Genomic DNA, 19,375 nt, shown 5'->3' with positions numbered 1-19,375 from the left:
TCCCCAGCAACCCAGAGGGACAGCGGAGGAGCCCCAGCTCCAGTTATTTGCAGTAGAATAATCCACACTCCCTCAATGTGTAACTGAAATACCTTCTCTTAACCTTCATTTTCTACATTTTCATCTTTGCTGGTTTTCCCCCCAGTCCAAGAGCATCTGGAAGAGGAGAGGTGAGCAGAGATTTTTGTGCTCAGCACAGGAGCCTTCTTTGCTGAAGAACCATTTCACAGATTTTCATTTAGATACTGGTATTCACATTAGAAAAACCTTTGGAGAATGCAAAAAAATCCTCCTTTCTCACAGAGGGGAAAAGGGAGCTCAGAGCCTGCTGCAGGCTGTAAATAACTCCCAGAGTGGGAGCCTTGCACTGATGGCATGTCTTGGCAGACCTGCAGGCACAGCAAGGGGCTGCATAGCCTGTGCTCACCCTCGCTGTGCTCCACCAGGCAGCAGGGACGGGATACCAAAGATCCCCTCTACTAGACACCCTCTGTAATCAAGCTGGCAGACAGCATAACCAGAAAGCATCTCCACGGCAGCTCAGGAGAGTTAAGAGCATTTGTAAACCAAGGAGAGCTGGCAAAACCTGCCAGGAACAGCAGCCTCCCCAGCAAGGCAAGAAGAGGCCATCCAAGTACTGCCTGTCTAGACGAAATTGCAGCAGAGGCACAGCACGCCTGAAAAACGGACTGAAAAACATTGTTTACCTCCCACTCCAGCATTTCTCCAGCCAGACATTTCATCCCAGCTCCCAAAAGGCTCTGACCAAGCTGTGGGAGCCCGCGTACCGCCAAGCCTTGTTCAGGTAGACTTGTGCAGGTCTCCTGCAGCACCACACATCACCTCCATCAAAGCCACAGTGCCCCGGTCTCCTCCACGTACCAGGGGCACCCCAGGGATGCTGCCCCCACCAGACATGTGTGGCTGCCCTGATCCCTTGCCCCCCACCAGGGCAGCCCTGAGGGATGTGGGGGACCCTCACGAGGACTCTGAGGCAGCCTTTAGTTTTAGAACATGAAGCACATAAATAAAATGGATGGTGAGTCTATTATTCAGAATAAGAGTTTTTTCAGAATGTGCTGTAGTGTCTCGAGGTGTCTGTCAGAGACCTGAGCCCCACATGTGCTCCACGGCTCCTGGCTGTGGTCTCAAGCACCTGCAGTCTGGGGGAATGACTGACGCGAACTGTCTAACGATAACAGTGAATTAACATGGTGGCCATTTCCTGGTATCTTAACCACCTGATCCGCTGCCTTAGGAGCAGAAAGAAGGCAATTCAGGGTGTGAGGGATGCATGATGATATTTCTTCAAAGCCAGCATCAGCCGCTAAGACATTGAACAGGAGGTAGAAGATGCATCCCAAACTTTCTTTTCAATGTCAAATGCCACTGATCCAGCTCTGTTACCCTCCAGATAGCCAACCTCAATTCCAAAGAGAATAGTGAACTTTCTTGATCCGCTTTCCTGGCATCGCTCATGCCTCCTTTCTTCAGTTTCATATCACCTTCGGTGCCAGAACTGAAGCTCCTCAGCTGACCCCAACCATGCCTTTCTCCAGCAGGGATGCTCTTCCCCCCAGCCCAGGCAAGGAATTCTCCTGAGCCTCTTCCATGATTCTGGCCACACATCAGCAAGTCTCTTGCTGCCAGACACTGGTCTCAGCTATTTCTGAATGCCTCTGGAAGCGTGAGGCAGGGAACAAGAAAGCCCCTAGAGCCAAAGAAGAAAACGAACATAATTAAAAATTAATTTCTGTATAATGATTTAAGCATCTTGGCGAGACAAGCACCAGCCTGCTCTGTGTTTGGTGACGTGGGGAAGACCTTTCTGGTTCCCTGCCCTAGGGACTCCTGTCAGTTCTCATGTTTTATCCTGCAGCTGTGAGCGATGCTGATCAAACAGCACAGTACAGACTGCTTTTCACAGGGCAGAAGCACGCTTGCTATGGGACCGCGTGTGTCTTCGCCACCCTGTGCCTTTGCTGAAAGGGTGCGATGCAGGTGGCTGCTCACCTTGCCATGCCTCAGCTGACAGCACCTGCAGCGTGCACGTCAGTCTGAAGTGGAGGGAGGTGGGCAGGCTGTTAGTGCTGTGGGGCTCCCCTGCTTTTTGTGATGCTGCTGGCTGCAGGGAGCAGGGGAGGTGAGTATCAGGGTGAGTCCAGCACCCTATCTCCCCTCAGCCCCACGTGTGAAGGCCACCGGCATCACTCCTTGGCCTTTTGCCTCGGCGAGCAGGAGTATAGCAGCCAATGCTAAACTTCCAGAACAACAAATTGCTTGTTCCTCCTCAAGATATTCAGGAAAAAGAAGGATGTAAAAAAGCACGTGCCAGTGTCTTCTGCAGCTCGGTGTTGGCAAAGCTAGCTGCGGACATACTGCACTGTTCCCACTCCTTTCTCTGCTGGCCTTGCCAAATTCTAATCATCTTGTTTGCCTCTGCTCCTTCCTCCCAGATGCTCCATCTCCTGCTCCCTTCCTCAAAGATGCTGCATCTCTTCAAAGGCTTCGGCTGCCTGCCAGTCTCCTGTGTTCTCTCCCAACCCAGTTCATTCAACTTCGCCTGGCATCTGGCTTTCCTAAGAGTTGGTTTCCTCAGCTGATTTTCAGCCCACAGTAGCGTTACATTTGACATTACATTGCAGACGGTTCCACGCTGGACAGGGCAGGGTGGCGTAAAAAGCTCAGGACAGATTTGTAGCCTCAGCTCTGCTGGCTTGCTGCAGGATGTTAGCTCCATCACTTCAATGCCTCCTCCGATTACCTCACAGAAAAGCAAACCGTCTGCTCTGCTGTGAGGGAGGGAGCAACAGGCACGAAGCACTGATATAGAGAAACTTTAATTCAGTGCTTTACAATGCATGGGCAGTGCCTCGGAAGGGCAGTCAACTTAAGTGTAAAAAGCATCACATATACAGCAGTGTAATGGGTCCAGGAACTCTAGCCAAAGACCATGACAGAACTCCTTTCTTGTTGTGAAAATGTTTGCTGGACCACTATGTTTCAACGTCATAAATGGGATCATCGTTCTTGGACGTTTTCTTGACCAATAATCTGCAAATCAACCCGCTCTGTAAGCATGGACGGGTGAGATGCGCCTCATTCTGTGGGGCCACAGGCATGAAACACAGCCATTGCCTATCCCAGCACTCCAGCCACAGCCTTGGCCAGAAAGACGTTTTATACAGTAGCAGGGGGATAGGGAAAACAGAAATCTGGTGAATCCTGAGTTGTCTAACGGATCTAGATGCCTCCAGTTATCACCTCTTTACATATGGCCCTGTCCCTACTACATAGTTTCTGAAATTCAGTCTGAAGTTTGCAATTAGCCTGGCTGCCCAGATAACCCCTTTGCATCCAAACCTGCCCCACAAAGAGCTCTGTGAGATGCTCGGGCACACAGACAGCTGCTGAAGAGAGCAGGCTTTCTCCTAAGTCTGTGAAATGACGGGGAGCGAGCAAGGCTAGAGAAGGCATGTCGGACGCATAACAGGGCATCACGCTGTGCTGCACCTTCCCCTCCCCAGTTTAATTAAATCGAACCGAGGACAGATGTAGAAACAACCAGGCAGTTCATCATCACCTCGTTGCAAGGCAGGGAAGGTATTGCCTTTCCCAGCCAGCGTGCCGGAGGGGAGGGCAATGCGTGCTCTGGCAGACGGCATTCACACTCACACCATCCACAGGGAAACAACAGGAACATTTTGCTGCAGGAAGGTGTTAACCACTCTTGTGCCAGCACCAGCTTGGCCATCTAGATCCAGCTTCTCAAAGGGATTTAACTTTATTCTCATGTTTGGAAAGGCCGATCATGCCTAAAGAAAGTGCTTAAGGAAGGATGGCAATGTGTTTGAACAGCCAGGTTTGCTAGGTTAATGGTTGGACTTTCCAATCTAAACGATTCTGTGACCTTAATAAACTGAAGAAGTGCATGTTGCATTACCAGAAAAGAGATGAAGTCCCTAGTGAATTACGTAGATCATACCAGAGTGTTTGTAAGACCACTGAACTGGCCTGAACCATCATGTATTTTGTGTATGCCTTCCCTGTCGGAGAGAAAGATTCTCTGAGATTACTGAGGGAAAGGTTTAAGCATTTTAGTAGGGCTATTTTTTTTAAACAGCCCTTTGCCTGTCAACTCAGGTTATGAACCCAAAAAAAAAAAAAAAAGCTACCTGATGCTTAAAAGCACCTCTGCAACTTACCTGGAACCAACTTTTCTATGCATAAAAGCACCACGATCTGAAAGCCATCTGGGCCTAAGAGGCTTAGAAATAAATTGAACACCCTGCTGGAACACTTCCAGCCTTCAACAGCTCCTGCAGCTCCCTGGAGCCACAGAAGAGCAGACCTAGAAACTGCCAGACAAGGCTTGATACAACCTGTCAGGGACCCTGTGTCACAGCAATTCACTGGATGGAGGGGGTGAATGTACAGGGGAAGAAATGCTGTACCTGAAGGAACAGAGAAAGCCTTTTTTGGACAGACCAATCTGATTTATTTTTCCTCAATACATTTTAAAGCATACCTTTGAAACTGCTGGAGGGTCTGCAATATTAAAATAGCTCTGAAAGAAGTAAGTTACTGAGCAGAATACCGATGAAGTGGTCGGAAAGGCACAGTAACGCATGGCCCTGCCAATTATTCTCATCAGAAACACAGGAGCATGAACATTTTTCTTTATCTAGGAGAAGACTACAGTAGAAGATGATAAGGAAAAGATGTTCTACTGTATAATGTTTCTGTAACACACTCTCTCTTGTATTTGTCCCTGCTCTTTTGTGTTCTGCCATTTGTGGATGGAAGGCAGACAATGGTGTTTTTGTAGAGTTTTCTGCGTTACATAAAGGTAATTTAGCACAGAAAATTTTCCACTCCATACTTCTTTCAATTTTTGCTTCTCTGGGAAAGGTGGGTAAGAAAACTACATGTTAGGACAAGAAAGAAAATTTTTGAAAGAAAATAGGTCTCTGCTTGGAAACAGAACCAAAAACTTTCTAAATTCACAGAGATTTTTTTTACAATGTTTATTAGGAGTGCTGATAGAATGACAACCTGTGTAAATATAATGTATCAAGTTTATTGCAGAGTTAGTGCAGTGCATTACTGTTTGTTAGCTAATGAGTGGATGTAGTTGACTAAATGAAATTTTGCCCAATATGAAATTGTTCACTCTATGCAGCTCTTGTACACACAGCACACACACAAAAACTAAGCAGAGAACCAAAATGGAAAAACTCGTTCGTGTTCATTCACACTCACACAGCAGTACAGAAAGACTGGAAGGTAAGAAGGAAGACCAGGAGGGTTGTTAAGAATGGCATGTTGTTAGCACTTAAATTAGCAGGTCACTAAAATCCCAGTACCTTTGCATGCATCTTCTCAGGACAGTCAGGTTTGGGGACAAAGGAAAATGAATAAATCCTAGTTAAGCCACATAGGTGAAACAGGATGAGGAGACCAATCACGGATAGCTCCCAAAGGCTACAAAGTGACACTTCCAAAACCAGCCATCAGACAAACAACCTAAGAACAACGCAGGTAACACAAGGACACAATAGCTGGCATCCCTTGTCTTCGGTACCTTGCAGAGCATACCTGACGGACCTCCTGGACACAGGCATTTTGGTCCACGAATGCTGGGCAGTCAAGTATCTTGGCGATTTTGTGTATGTGGATACAAGAGTGTGAGTGAATGAGAAGTTTAAAAACTCAGTCCCCTCCAATAATATTTTGCACTGACACATGCAACACTGTGAAAACTGGCACTGCAGAAAACAAGCACCGCGACACATACCTTTGATCAAAAACAATACTATAGTTCTTCTGCAATCCTCTTGAAAGAGATATAAAACATTTTTCTTTCATTAGAACTCTCTGCCCTCTAAGATAGATGGATTCTAGATGACAGACCTCCTACCTCACGTTGAATTTCCCAACATGAAGCCTTTTCCAAGTTCCCTGTGCTGTATCAAGAGTAATAAAGTACTTACTGAAAACACAGGACTAACATCCTTGCTTATGTAGTTTCTGTGGCTAAACTATTCCCTATAGACTGTTTCAAGACAGCAGTTGCGCAGTCTTTGCACCATTTCTTTAGGAACTTGTTGAACAGAAATAGTGCAACACAGTCAATAAGGCTTGATTGGTGAAAGGTACTCTGACACCATTGTGTTTGTTATCTGTCACAGGAAACAGGGATGCACAGGCAATGCTGACGGGCAAAGCTGACGACTCCTTGTGTGCTGTGGTAAAGCCATTCTAATGCAAGATCTTGAAGTGTTCTTTAAGAAGTAATCTTAAAAAAAAGTAGTAAGTTAATAAATAAATTAATAAAGTAATCTTAAAGCATTAAAGAAAGGGTGAAGAGCAGCAAACTGCACATTTATCCTGAATTGCTTTAAGGCCAGCAACTTCAACTGTAGTATTTTTATAAGCTTAATTCAGCTGCTAGAGTACTTTCTGGGAGAGGAAGCAGTAAGTGTCTTTAATACTTCCAGGTCTATTTTGGCTTCTTCTGAAGTAACTGACACAGACCCTGCTCAGTGACAGTACCCTACCCCTAGATGGATCATTGTCCTCTGTTGGGCTGCTAGTTCATGTTCTCAGGAGACATTACCTCCACTACTGCACTCAAACTCTCTGGTACACCATCTCTGTCACACCTTGAGGAAACAGTGTGATGAATAAAAAAATTTATTGTTGCTTTGTCATATAAAATGCATACAGCCACAGTTACAAGGTAAGGGGGCATAAAAGAACTAACAAAAGGAAAATGACTTAACAACACAGTATTTTAAAATAAGGAGCAACGGGAATCTTGTCTAAACGCCTTTTCTTTTGGTATGTCCCTTCCACATCTTATCCCACACTGGCATTAGCATAGCCTGCTGTTTGCCAGTGCCAGGGCAGTTGGAAGGAATGGTACACTCGTCATCATCCATACACTATTACAGGGATGCCACCTTAATCCATACAGGTGAAAGGATGCACAAAACGTCTACAGCAGGACATGGATTAAACACTTGCTCTTCTTTATGGCTCTCATGCCACAGACTAGGACTCCTGAGGCAGGGGTTTTCCAGGCCAGGCTGAAGCAGAAGGTCCCTTGGCCCAGAAAACGTTCTGCACTGCAGGCAGTGGGACAGAGGTATGTGCCCAGTCCCTTTGTGCCACTGAATACAGCGGCACTTCCAGTCAGTTCTTCTCAGGGACACCGATGCTGGCAGCAGCCACAAGGAGTCGCGTACTAGACTGAGGCAGGATCTCCCATCAAGGACCTGCATGATGGGACAATCACACCACCGGCATTTTCTGGGGGAGAGGGGCACGAGTCCCAAACAGCTGCTGAGCTTCCATATGGAGTTCTTCCACATGGAAAACCACCGCCGAATTACTGAAAACAAAGCTATCCATACTGGTCCTGTGAGGCGCTGAACGCCTCAAGCTCTCCTGTAACCTGAGAATACACCAAGCCAATTAACTGAAAGGGACGTGTGAATAACATCTTTCTCTCCCAGCTAAATGCAAGATCTTCAAACGTTCCTTTAAATTCTCTCCAGGCAGGTAGGCATTTTACTACCTAGCAGGTCCAGGTGACCCCGCTAACAGTTCAGTTTACATAGTCCCACTGGAAAAGGATGTAAGCTGCAACGTCCTCTATCTTCTCCAAACTCACTGGCCTGTCCTTGCATTTGCTGGGCCTTCAAGTGCCTGACTGAAGACGAACTTTTTCAGCTGATCCAGTTTATTGTCTTTTAAGGCATCCCGTATGGCACCGAAGAAGCTGAAGTAGTGCTGGAAGTTGTGCATCATGAGCAGGACACCAGCCAGCAGCTCATTGGTCACGAGGAGGTGATGGAGGTAGGCGCGAGTATGCCTCTGACAGCAGTAACAGGTGCAGCCTTCCAGCAAAGGACCAAAATCGTCCTGGTATCTGAGGAGGAAGCAACGTTGGATTAACATCAAAGGTAAGACCCATTCAAGTAGCAAACAGTATCCGGTTATTACATGGCCTTTGCAAGGGACTTGAGCCTTGAGGGCCGGAATCTAGTTGCTTTAAGACACAGAATCACAAAATCATCTAGGTTGGAAGATACCTCCAAGATCATCTAGTCCAGCCTCTGACCTAACACTAACAAGTGCTCCACTAAACCATATCATGGAGCCAAGAGGCCACACATTTGAGTCAGAAGATAGTTCTGACTGCATCACCACTAACAGCAGAGAGAAGCCTCATCTGTGCCTTCCCTGACAGAAGAGCTGCAGCACAAGACTCACCTCGCTAGCTATCAGTCCACAGAGGAGGAAGCTATCAGAAACAAGGATTTACCAATTCTGATATTCACAGAGCAGTATTCCCCTCTACTCCGAGATGCACTATTCTCACAAAATGAGGAGAAAGTGGAGCAATCAACAAATGAATGCTCAGCCTAGCAGCAGATGTGAAAAAGAAGAAAGGGCAGGCCAAAGTTTTTGTGAAATATCCCAGAATTGTAGGTATCTCACTCTACAGGCACTCCAGCTGAGTCACAAAGCAGAGGCTCTGCCACTGCTTTAAATAAAATCTTGCATCTGAAAATGACTCAAGTTAGTTAGATGCAGAAGACCCAAAGGATCCTCAGACAGCCTTTGTCAAACTACTGCCTTTCAACTGGAACACTGCTAAGACCACAGTTTGTCTGCTGGATAAGCGGTCAGAAAATCTCTGGCCTGAGATCAAGCAAATTGCAGTGCTTTCAGCCATACACTGCTGCTAGGTATCAGTCTGGAACGATTGTCTGACACTCTCCGTTCAGTGTTTAGAAGTTTTAGAAGTACTTTACTTTCCTCAACAGCTTCACGTTTTATGAAGTCTCCCATCCCACCATATGCAATCAAATACAGAGGACAAAATCATGGTATTTCCTGGTACAGCTGCACGTACCCTCCTCACAAACCCACTTACCTTTTATCCTTCAGAAATATCTCAAATGGCGTCATTTCTGGGTCAGCTTTGGCGATTTCATCCTGGTCTTCTTCAGCGCCATTTTTCTCCAGGTCCTGGGCCCCATTTTGTTTTAAAACTGTTTTAAATAAAAAGACAACAGCCCTTTATAAACAGATAGAAAGGGCAGACGTGTAGCAACCCTACATTAGATGTTTCTGCTGCTCCCTTGCCAGATCAAAACTCCTGCCACAACTTTCCACCTCCCTCCCATAGTAAGCAACTCTTTTTCTTTAATTATCATAGGTTAGTTAATACAAGTACAATTTTAGATGATTAAAACAGCAAGGGACAAGTGAAAACTGATCTATTAAATCTAATGAAGAGCTAGAGCTGAAATAACAGCACATTTTTTTGCTGCTCTACTGAGCTGAATTCTTAATAAAATGTCAAAATTATTTCCAGTCTGAACTGCGTGCTCAATAGAAAGCAGTCACCTGAACAAATTGATTTTATTGAGATTCTGTTAGAATAGACAGGCAACTCATCTGCATTCAATCATTCTGCTTTCCATGTTGTCAGTCTCAAAGATTTAGATTATTTTTGTTGCTGTTTTTTTTTCCCCTAAGCAACTGAAATCAAACAAGCTAATAGCACTGATGCAGACAGATCGATGCAGAAGATGTAGATTCCATACATCTTCCTTTTCAGCAGTCTATCTTAAAAATAAAAAAAAAAATCACCCCATAATTTTGTAGGTTTGCATTTTTAGGCTTGTTCTTGAGTGGGAGATGTTTCTGGAAACATCAATATCATTACTGTTTGCACAATCCATGCCTACTGAGTGTTACACAGACAGAACAAAGAGGCCGTCCCTACCATAATCTTTTGGTTTAAGAATAAGGTGAGATGAGGTAAAGAACAACAAACAGAGAAGGGTTTAAAAAAAAAAAAAAAAAAGGAGCAAGCACAAAGAAACGAGATGTTCTGTTCTATTCATCTGGTTTTGAATTATCCAGGCATGAAAAGAAGCTAGGTTCTACCTAGGAGGAAAAATGTAAAATATTTTTTTTTATGTTAAAAACATTTACTAAGTCCAAAACAAGATGACTGCTTAAAACATGTTTAATAGATGCTTTAGCGGTTGCTACACATGCTCCTATCTCAAAGCTTAATGAGGTAATGAGTTATGAACATCTTGTTTTTGTTCTGATATGACTGATGAATGCAAGAGCTGAGAGGGAAGCTGCCCAAAGAAACAGGATCCCTAACTTTGGTCAGCTAGAAAGGAGAAGGGACTTTATTTTTAAAACAAGCACATATTCGGTTAAATATAAAGGTCAAGTATCATAGAACATCACATAAATAGGTCCAGCCTTTACTGCTAACACCAACAGAAAATTTGTCAATGGTGTCAAACAGTTCTAGTGAGGGCAGATAAACACAGTTAAGCCTATATAAACCTCTGTTCAGTAGGTGTTTCTGAAATCATTAAGCACATTTTGGCTAATCAGGCATTCAGGTCATAGGCTGAGACCTTAAGTTCCCCTCAGAGGTTTCACACCACAACATCCCACCTTCAAGAGCAATATTTGACAACTAAATTCCAGGTTTTCCTGTGGTTGCTGCACTTAAGGCCAAAACCCTCAAACGCAGACTCCTCCAAAACATGAATTATGCTTGCCACAGTACTGGCTGATAGGGAAACAGCCTACCTGCTGCTTCAGGCTCTGGATGGTAATCATAGCCAAAAACCAAGGCACAGCCCCGCTCCGTCACTTGGAAGGGAAAGAAGCTCTCAAAGATGTCCACGCCCCTTTCAATGCACTCGAGCACCTCATCTGGTTTGCCCACGCCATGGATGATTCTGTAAGAGATGCACAAAGACAAGCCTAGAATATCCCGAGCAGAAGGAAGCATCCATCATGTCTGAAGTGATTTGGGTCCTTTCACAACCACATAAATACACTTAAATTCAAAATTCACCTAAAAGCTATGCCTTTAGGCACAGGTATTTTCCTTAGTCATGTATCTGCCCTAAGTAACTACAAGTTACCAGATATATGGACCCGTTTGTTTAGTAACTGCTCAGGAGGCAGTCTAAAAAGACTCCATCAGGAGCAGCAGTAGATGGCTGGTCAAAGACACAAGTCCTTTGGGTGACAGACAGTTCTCCAGGCACTCGAACTACCTGGAAGAGAATATGCTAACGAGAAGCATCAGTGGAAATGGAAAGAAGTTCCTTGCTTTTTTTCTTTCTTCCTCTCTATACTCTGCCTACTCCAGCATACCTTTTCACCCTCACTGATGCACACTTTATTCTACAAATAACGTCTCCGATTCTCTAAAACAAATGATTTACCCCCAAACCTGGGCTGTAACAGGGATATGGCATTAAGAGCCAGGAAGAGCCCAGCTGGATTGCCATCAGTGGTAATGGAGATCCTGCTGTTAGCCAAATTTAGCTGGTAGCTTCCCCGAGGCGTTGGTGAAGCAGAGGGGAACAGAGCAGTGCCTGCTCTCCTGCAGGTGCATGGCTGGGCTGACAGCAGTAAAAGCTAATGTAGGGCAGTGATCTAAACAGATAATTAGGAAAATACACAGGGGCCAACAAATGAAGTCACAAGGTGCTGTTTTTAGTAATTTCTCTAAGTACTTGGATTAATTTGATGAGCACAGAATATGGATGGGAAAAAATTTACTGCATGAGTGTCTTCTGGTTTGGGCTCTTGTGAAAGGAAGAAAATGACACTCAATAGTTAAAATACTAGCTCAGCATACGTGACCAAAACCCTTGCTAAAACTTACCTTTGAACAGCTAAGGACAAAAGTTTGTTCTTGCAAGGGTTCTGCCCCTATTGAGAAGGAAAACTTTGACCAGGAGACTGCTGTATGTGAAAGGACCCTAAAGATTAAATTCTTAAGATCATTTCTCCAACACAAAAAGCCGTTCCTTCCCAGGTGAAGCAGAGGAAATGTTTGCCTTCTAGAGAGTTTCATATCAGGATGGAAAACACAGCTGCAAAACAGCTTCTCCAGCCAGAATGGCAAGGGTGATTCAAGCAAGCAGGACTGTCTGAAATTCACTTGAGGTATTTACAAGACCCCCTAAGGCACACCAGCTTTCTTCCTGCAAAGAGGTCAGGAACGCTTGTCTTAACCAGACGAGCAAACCATCTGACAGATGAGGCAGATGCTCTGGTAGCCACGGAGGTTAGCTGAGCAGATTGGACTCTAATGCTCGCAGGGGATCTTTTTAAGCAGCTCAACCAGACAAGATGGCAACAACACAGCAAGCCTCCTAATTGTCAGGAAAATTCAAACCCCAGGCACCGCTAAGCATGAACAAGCTGCAGTACCGGGCACACGTTTGCATTTTACTTCCCTTTGAACACCGGCAGGTAAGAGCAATGCTCAGCTAGCAGAGGGCAGCACAGCTACAGAAAGACAGCAGGGCCTGAGTCATTCTCTTTGGGAAACGATGAAAAAAGCACCCATACAAGGGCAGGAGCAACAGAAGTAGTAAGAGCAACCCAGAACGCATACAAAAGCCAGCAAGCTCAACCCAATCGTAACTCCTCCACCTCTGAACCACCTAGCAAATATTAGCACACGTTTTCTGGAAGCCTTTAGTTACTGTAAATCATCTGTAAGAGTCAGGAACAGTGCCACTTCCATCCTGATTCTGGCATGGATCAGATGGGCAGAACCAACAACGCAGAAGACGCTACAGTCCCCACGTTATGCCAAGCCAAGCAGGGAATGCAATTCTGGTTGGCCAGGCTGTACCAGCTCTGGTAATTCACAGGCTCACTGAGATTTTTTCTGAGAAGGTGCCCCTGTCGAAAGGGTTGATAATTTTTTGTTCTAGCTGAACTTCCAGTAAACTACGTCCTCAGAGGCCAAATGCGAACAGCCCAGACATACCCTACCTATAGTTTGGCCTGAAGAAAATAAAAGACTTGAACTCAATTTTGATTGTTCTCAGAATGTGGGGAATATTAAAATCCACAGTGTAAGCACAGCTTGGTGCCAGTTATAACCGAGAATTGAAACAAGGGTTGAAGTCTGAAGACAGTGGTGGAATAGATGTAGCCCGGCCCATACACACAGTGCTGTGCAAGGCCGTGACTGTTTCCTACAGCAGTACTGCAAAGCAGCCTGTAGATGCTCCTCATAAAAGGACAGACGGACTTCTTGGGATGTCACCCACACAACTTACCTTGGTTTATCCTCTGGCAGCTCTGCTGTGACAGAAGCTATCAGTTTCAACTTGGTCTCCTTGGCCATGGCAGATCCCTGGAAGCCATCTAGCAGAAAGCCACCCACAGGTCGCTTGGCAGTCTCCCTGGCTGATCTGATCCTCTCTTCCAAGATATCTCCACCTTCAATTGCCCCAAACATTACACTTCCTTGTAGTTCCTGGCCCAGAAGAAAGCTACAAGTGTTAGAGCTCTGCCAAAGACAAGCAAGATCCTACAGCCCAGACTCCAGATGCCTGCTACTTAAACCCCACATTCCCAGAACTTGGAAAACCAACAGCATTTCATCCCACGTAAGACAAGTCCCTAACACAGCACTGTGAAATCCAAGGTAGAAATGGGATTAAGAGAGACAATGTTCTGTTCCTGGCCTTGACACTGACTGACTGAGAATTTTAGTGCCTTTTTTCCACCTTACAACCACAGATCATTTCTGTACACCAGCTTTTTGCAGACATCCCCTCAGCACTACATGTGTCAGAGGAGAATACAAAGCAGGTGTCCTTGTCCTGGCTGTCAGACACCAGAGCTCACACTTGATTGCCTTTCAGAGGATGCCAGTATCAGCTCCTGCAAGCACTTTCTTTTGTAATACAAACTTGGATGATTTGTTCCCTTTCACCAAAAGAGAAGTTAATTTCAAGCCTCCTGGAAAAAATACAGAATAGCACTGGCAAATCCTGGCAAGTCCTCCTTCACATGGAAATGAAGGGACTGCAGAGCAAAAAGATGAGTTGTCTCAGTCTGAATGAGAAAAATCCTACTTTGCCCGTGCAAACATAGCATGAGGGTTAAGTGAAAGAAATTCACTACATGTTATTATGAAAAGAAAATGGTAGAAGGAAAACCTACTGTTCTGATACACATATATATACACACATATATATATACATATCTCAAATCAGGTATTTATATGTATGACATCTTGGGGACCTTACCGGTGATTTCTCCAGCAGCTGAAGGCATATGTCCAGGAAGGAAAGCGACCTATCCACAGACTTCTTGGCCCTTTTCCTACTAACTTCCCCAGAAATGGTGTCTCCGTCAGAGATGCACTGGAACCAGTCTGGCTGGATAGCCCGCTGAATGTCCATGAACCTGGAAGCTGTTATTTCCATGCGCCCCGCGGTACCCCACACAGACACTGTCTGCCAAGAAAAAATAGGGATGAAGGTTCGTGCAAAGATTAACGGACCTGTTAACTTGGTGACACATCAGATGCTTGAACGACACTACATAAACTCCCCAGGAGCATGGCTCAGGTAATCAGCTGCCCTCGGCACAATGAATGAACAAGATAAGCGACCAAGGCAGGATTTCAAGGATACTCTTTGGTGAAACCATCACACATACTCAGCACAGCAACTTCTCAAGGTGTTTGGAAGTCTCTGAAACAGAGCAACTGGGCTGGCCTATCAACACCAAAATCAGTGGCAGAATTGGGAAAAAAAAACGAGAAAGAAGAAAAGATTTAATTGCCATCAAACTTATGTTTTCATCCCACGAAGAGTAGCAAAGGCTGTAATGGGAAATACAACTCACTAGTTTTTCTGTACACTATACAAAATGCAGCAGCAGAATTTATTTCCTCTTCCAAGTGCACAGACACACTGGGAAGAACACAAACACCTGTAAGGCAATTTAATCTTAGAATCTGATGTTATTTTAGGTCTCAAATTCAGCTGCTTAAGGGACTGAAATATCAAATGCAAAAGAAATAGAGATTTCAAACCAAAAAAACATAAGAAATGGCAGGCACTCTTTTGGATTGTAGTGTCTGTTCCATGTGCACACTGGCCCTCATTTTCCATCACTACTCCATACTGCCCTCATTAAAGATTTTAAAGCCAGACAAAGCACCTGCACAGAGAAGTTAAGGCACATGAACACATCTGGGCTAGCAGATGTCAACATTTAATCCACCAACGTTCAAGTCCACACAGCGCTACTGGAACCACTGCAACAATCCACCATATTTCGTCCTGTTCTGTGGAATCGACGACTAACCCGGAGTGTAACTTGACAGTTCCTTTCGTTATGTTGTTTTCAGACTTGACTCTCCTGCTCTAAAACTTTAAAGAGGCATTAAAGTAGGTTACGTATTGGGCTTGAGTTCTTTAGAAGCTGGTTATTTTTACCTGCAATCCCCTTATTTTTTTTTAAACGCGAAAAGGTCTGTCCATTCATCTATCTCGCCTAGTTACTTTTGGCCTCGCTATCTTGGTAACAGAGACAGACAGAAGTCTCTTAAGTAATATATTTTTTTTGTAAATTCCCCATTAAAAAAGCAACTTCAAAAGAGGGAGACCACAATTAGTATCTGCAGAGCAAGGACACGAAGTATAATAAAGCCTGGTTGCCTTCATACTGCTGTCCATGAAAAAAAAAAAAAAGCTTTAATAAATAAAGTAGCCATGCTGCTAAAGCCCTAGGTGGCTTACAGACCTGATAAAGAACACTACACCATGATTATTTAAATCCAGCCTGTGCCACGCTTTCTGGCACAGAATCTAGCAGAGCTTTCTGTCCATTGCTTTCAAAGAGCTTTCAGAAGTACTTGTCAGCACAGATCCAGCTGCAGAAAGACAACTCACTGGCCTTGTAACTAGGTGATGAAAGTCTGCACCAGGCTCCAAGAGAAAAAAAAAATAATTCAACCCCGCAGCACCCAGAAGGCTGCTCTAACATCACAGCTGCACAGCAGTGAAATGAGCTTCAGGCAATTCCTCTCCTGCAGAGGGACAAGACTCAGCCTGGTTCCTAGCAAGATAGTGCAAAAAAAACCCCGTCTGGCAGAGGTTATCCTCTCTCATTCAAAGACCTGTTATCGTACCCAAGCAGGCCTTGGTACTGACCGCATCTAAGCAGGTGCCAGGAGCAGCCCTTCCAGGCCAAAACTGTAGCAGACACCAGGCAGTATGTGGACTGTGTGGGGAATACACACACCTGTAGGCTGGAATTGGCAAAGGCCCACAAGGCTAGGCCTGAGATGTCTTCCTGCAGAAATGCTAAGTTCTTCCCCTTTGTGGGCCTGTAGCAGACTATAACCAAAGACAGGGTTTCAGGTTTACTGCTTATCAATGGCATCACTTTAAGCTTGTTCAGCACGTAAGCCAGAATGCACGTATTCTCTTTTACTGCCATGTTAACCGCAACAGCACGAGAGTCCAGAGCTCTCCTTCCAATCTGAATCACCACTTAACTACTCAGGAGCTGTTCTTACACTGCCAAGTAAAAAAACCATCCAGCTTTATTTAGTTGGAGGTACGAGCAGGTAAGTGACATTCTTCTTAGTGCAGAAAGTTATTTTTCTATAGTGTATGAATATCACCCTGTAGCACTCTAGGCACACCCACCCAGGTAAGGAGGACAGACGGGCAGCTCTCGTTTGAGAACCTGAAGTGAACTCTTTCAAGTCTTCACAATTACTGTACCTTGTTAGTGTTGTAGCCAGATGGACAAGGAGTGACTGGGTCATGAAGGGAGCAGTACATCGCCGTGTCTGGCATACCTGGCAACATAGCAACAGAGTAGAGCTTCATGAACCAAAACAAAGCTAAAACAGAGGCACGTTTTGTGAATTTTCAAAAGGGAATAGGGTATCTTCCCACAAATAATCACACAAATCCTCCCCTGAAGTTCTTCTGCAGGACTGGCTAAGAAACCACTGCTCAGTTGATGTCTCAGCACCAAAGACAGACAACTTTTTCCCCAGCTTTACTGACTAAAGAGAAGAGAGCACAGCATCAGCACAAACCATGAAATAACACCCATCAGTTCTGCAAGCTACGTAGCCCCACTGAGGTTTATATGTGTTTTTTCTCAATTAATACTCCTGCTACTGAAATTCACCAGACACAGTAACTGATTCGCTTGACCACTCAGCTGACACAATCTAAAGAGAGCAACAGCCTGAAGCCTAGAATTTTAAAAGGAAGGACAACATATTGTGAGAAAACAGATCAGCTACAGACATGAGATTTATCATCTCTGCCAAACCAGAGTTTTCAAATGTCATGAGTAAGTTAAGACAGTAACGCCACAGTTTTCTCTTCAAGGATAGGCACTGAACTTAGTAAAGCTTCCAAGAAGTTTCAGGTAGAAGGGATTTTCAATTTTTCTTGATGGAGTAAGTTGACGCAATGTAATCAATGTTTATCAGGAGCTGCATGCAAACTTCCTTTGGAAATCCAAGCCATAGCTTTGCCTGTGTAATGACTGAAATCAATGTCCAGAATGTTAGTGTTTTGTTTTGTTTTTTTTAAAAAAAGGTCTCAGTACATAGGACAAAACTCCTTAAGTTGTTTTTTTTTGGTTTGTTTGTTTAATTTTTAACAATTTATGTGCAATTGAAACATACTAAACATTCATAAACATACCTCAGGTCTGATTAAAACTATTAACAACTCAGAAGTTATTTTTCTTGCACAGTCCAATAGATTTCTATGTTAAGAAATGTCCATACATTACAAACATTAAACAGACACTCTACCACATCATGGGATTTACCATATACCCACTATAGCCTGAGACACCTAGACAAACAGAGCATCCCAGAGAAGCTTGTTGACGTGGCTGATCATCCTCCATTTCTCTGAGCTACCTGCTCAGACAGAAATACTAACTCTGAATACAGATATTCATGCAAAATACCAATTTTACATTCACAGCACGCTCAGGTTCCTTCCCCACCCAAGCACACCAACAGCGATCTCGGTTACATACCACATGTGGTCAGGCCTTTACCCATCTGTAATGTCAGCCAGGGGAAAAACAAGACTGCGATGAACACAGGACCTGTGGCTTCGCACATCCTTAGCGCCAAGGTAAAGGCTTCATTTGTGCTACAAGAATGGAGTACAGGGACTGACAAAGACTACAAAAGCTTGGTGCAGTAGCTGAGGACTGTGGCATCATTGCTTGTTTTATACGCAACTTATGGATAGTTGCATGTGTTCTTAAAACTGACCATGCAACGTGGAAAAACAGAAGACAAGAACAGGAAGCAAGTACAGCCTGACTGCTAAACCAACAGGAATGAAGGACAGGGGGAAAATTATCTTCTCCCGCTGCTTGTTTAGCTCCTCAAAGCTCTTGCAAATCCACCATAGGTTGCTCCCCTAACATCCTCTCAGGACAGGAATAGATTGCAGCCAGAAGTGTCCACCAGATAAGACTGATTTGATGGGAGGGGTGCTTTGCCCCTTCTTCACACTGGATGAAGATTTTAAAGCTTTTTTTTTTCCTCTTTAATTATTTCTCACACTGAATTAAGACTTCTTGATGGGTCAGATGAAACCAACTGCTTTATGATAATTAAAAAAAAAGCCAGGCTGAGCAGATAGATATTCAAAGGGAATTATTTAGACAGCTGTATGGGAAAGGCTGCTTTCAGGGCAATTTCTAGTTTTCTCTTAGAAGAGGTCAGAAATCTCACTTTGCAAGATTCACTTGCAGCAGCGTCAGGCCACACTAACACCCGTCCCAGGTCTGGTCTCAACTTTTGATTTAAGCTCAGCGTAGTCAGGGCTGAAGCACCCTCAAGAAGGTGGTTAGGGGCTGGTAAAGCGAAGCAAAGCAAAACTACGTATTTTTGTACTGTTTAAAGGATTTCTGGTCATACTGCTGACAAAATACAATTTTAAGCCCTCGTTAGTGATGCTTTGGGTAAGAAAACACCTGAATGTGGAAACCCTCTGCACCTACTCGCTGCCTAAATACGCACCCGTGGCACCCGCCCGCGCTCCCTCTCCCAAGGCACACACCAACACCCCCGTTACACAAACACCCCCCGTTATACAAACACACCCCCATTACACTTTACCTACAAACTTCGCAGCTCCTTCCTTGTACTCTTCCAGCACCTCGTGGAGCTCCGCCCTGCACCCGGACACAAAAACAGGTAAATTACGCCAACAAAAACCAAACCGCCGAGGAAAACCGGCGGCTCCTGAGCTCCATCTCCCCCCGCAAGGTACTCACATGGAGGACAGGGTGAGCTGGGCCACAGGGGGGACCCCGGCGACCTCCCCGAGGGTGTCGCAGGTGAGGTGCGGCGCGGAGCCGCACCGCGTGTACAGCAGGCAGCCGGGCAGCGGCAGGGCGCCCGCCCCGCTCCGGCCCAGCCCCGCCAGCATCCCCAGCCGCCCGCCGCCCACCCCGCACAGCTTCAGCCGCATCCCGGGCC

General features: G+C 45.0%; 1 protein-coding gene across 3 annotated transcripts; it reads right to left on the bottom strand.

The window, feature by feature from the left end:
• Window positions 1–6,683: 6,683 nt before the first annotated feature.
• On the bottom strand, window positions 6,684–19,367 carry QTRT2 (queuine tRNA-ribosyltransferase accessory subunit 2; the record flags this gene model as incomplete). Of its 3 annotated transcripts, none has more annotated exons than XM_083822635.1 (9): window positions 6,684–7,936; window positions 8,948–9,065; window positions 10,642–10,793; window positions 13,149–13,348; window positions 14,127–14,336; window positions 16,623–16,699; window positions 17,914–18,032; window positions 19,013–19,068; window positions 19,171–19,247. In XM_083822635.1, 7 exons carry the CDS (start codon window positions 17,999–18,001, stop codon window positions 7,675–7,677), a joined length of 1,107 nt encoding a protein of 368 aa, XP_083678761.1. In that variant the 3' UTR covers window positions 6,684–7,674. The 3 variants fall into 3 exon arrangements, with proteins under 3 accessions (XP_083678761.1, XP_083678762.1, XP_083678760.1); XM_083822636.1 differs by having other exon boundaries at window positions 19,017–19,068; window positions 19,171–19,196; XM_083822634.1 differs by lacking the exon at window positions 17,914–18,032 and having other exon boundaries at window positions 19,171–19,367.
• Window positions 19,368–19,375: the final 8 nt, after the last annotated feature.

The sequence above is a fragment of the Anser anser genome, assembly GCF_964211835.1.
Source record: "Anser anser genome assembly, chromosome: 1".
Taxonomy (NCBI): Eukaryota; Metazoa; Chordata; class Aves; order Anseriformes; family Anatidae; genus Anser; species Anser anser.
The sequence above is the reverse complement of the archived record's forward strand: the minus strand, read 5'-3'. Positions and strand labels throughout refer to the sequence as shown.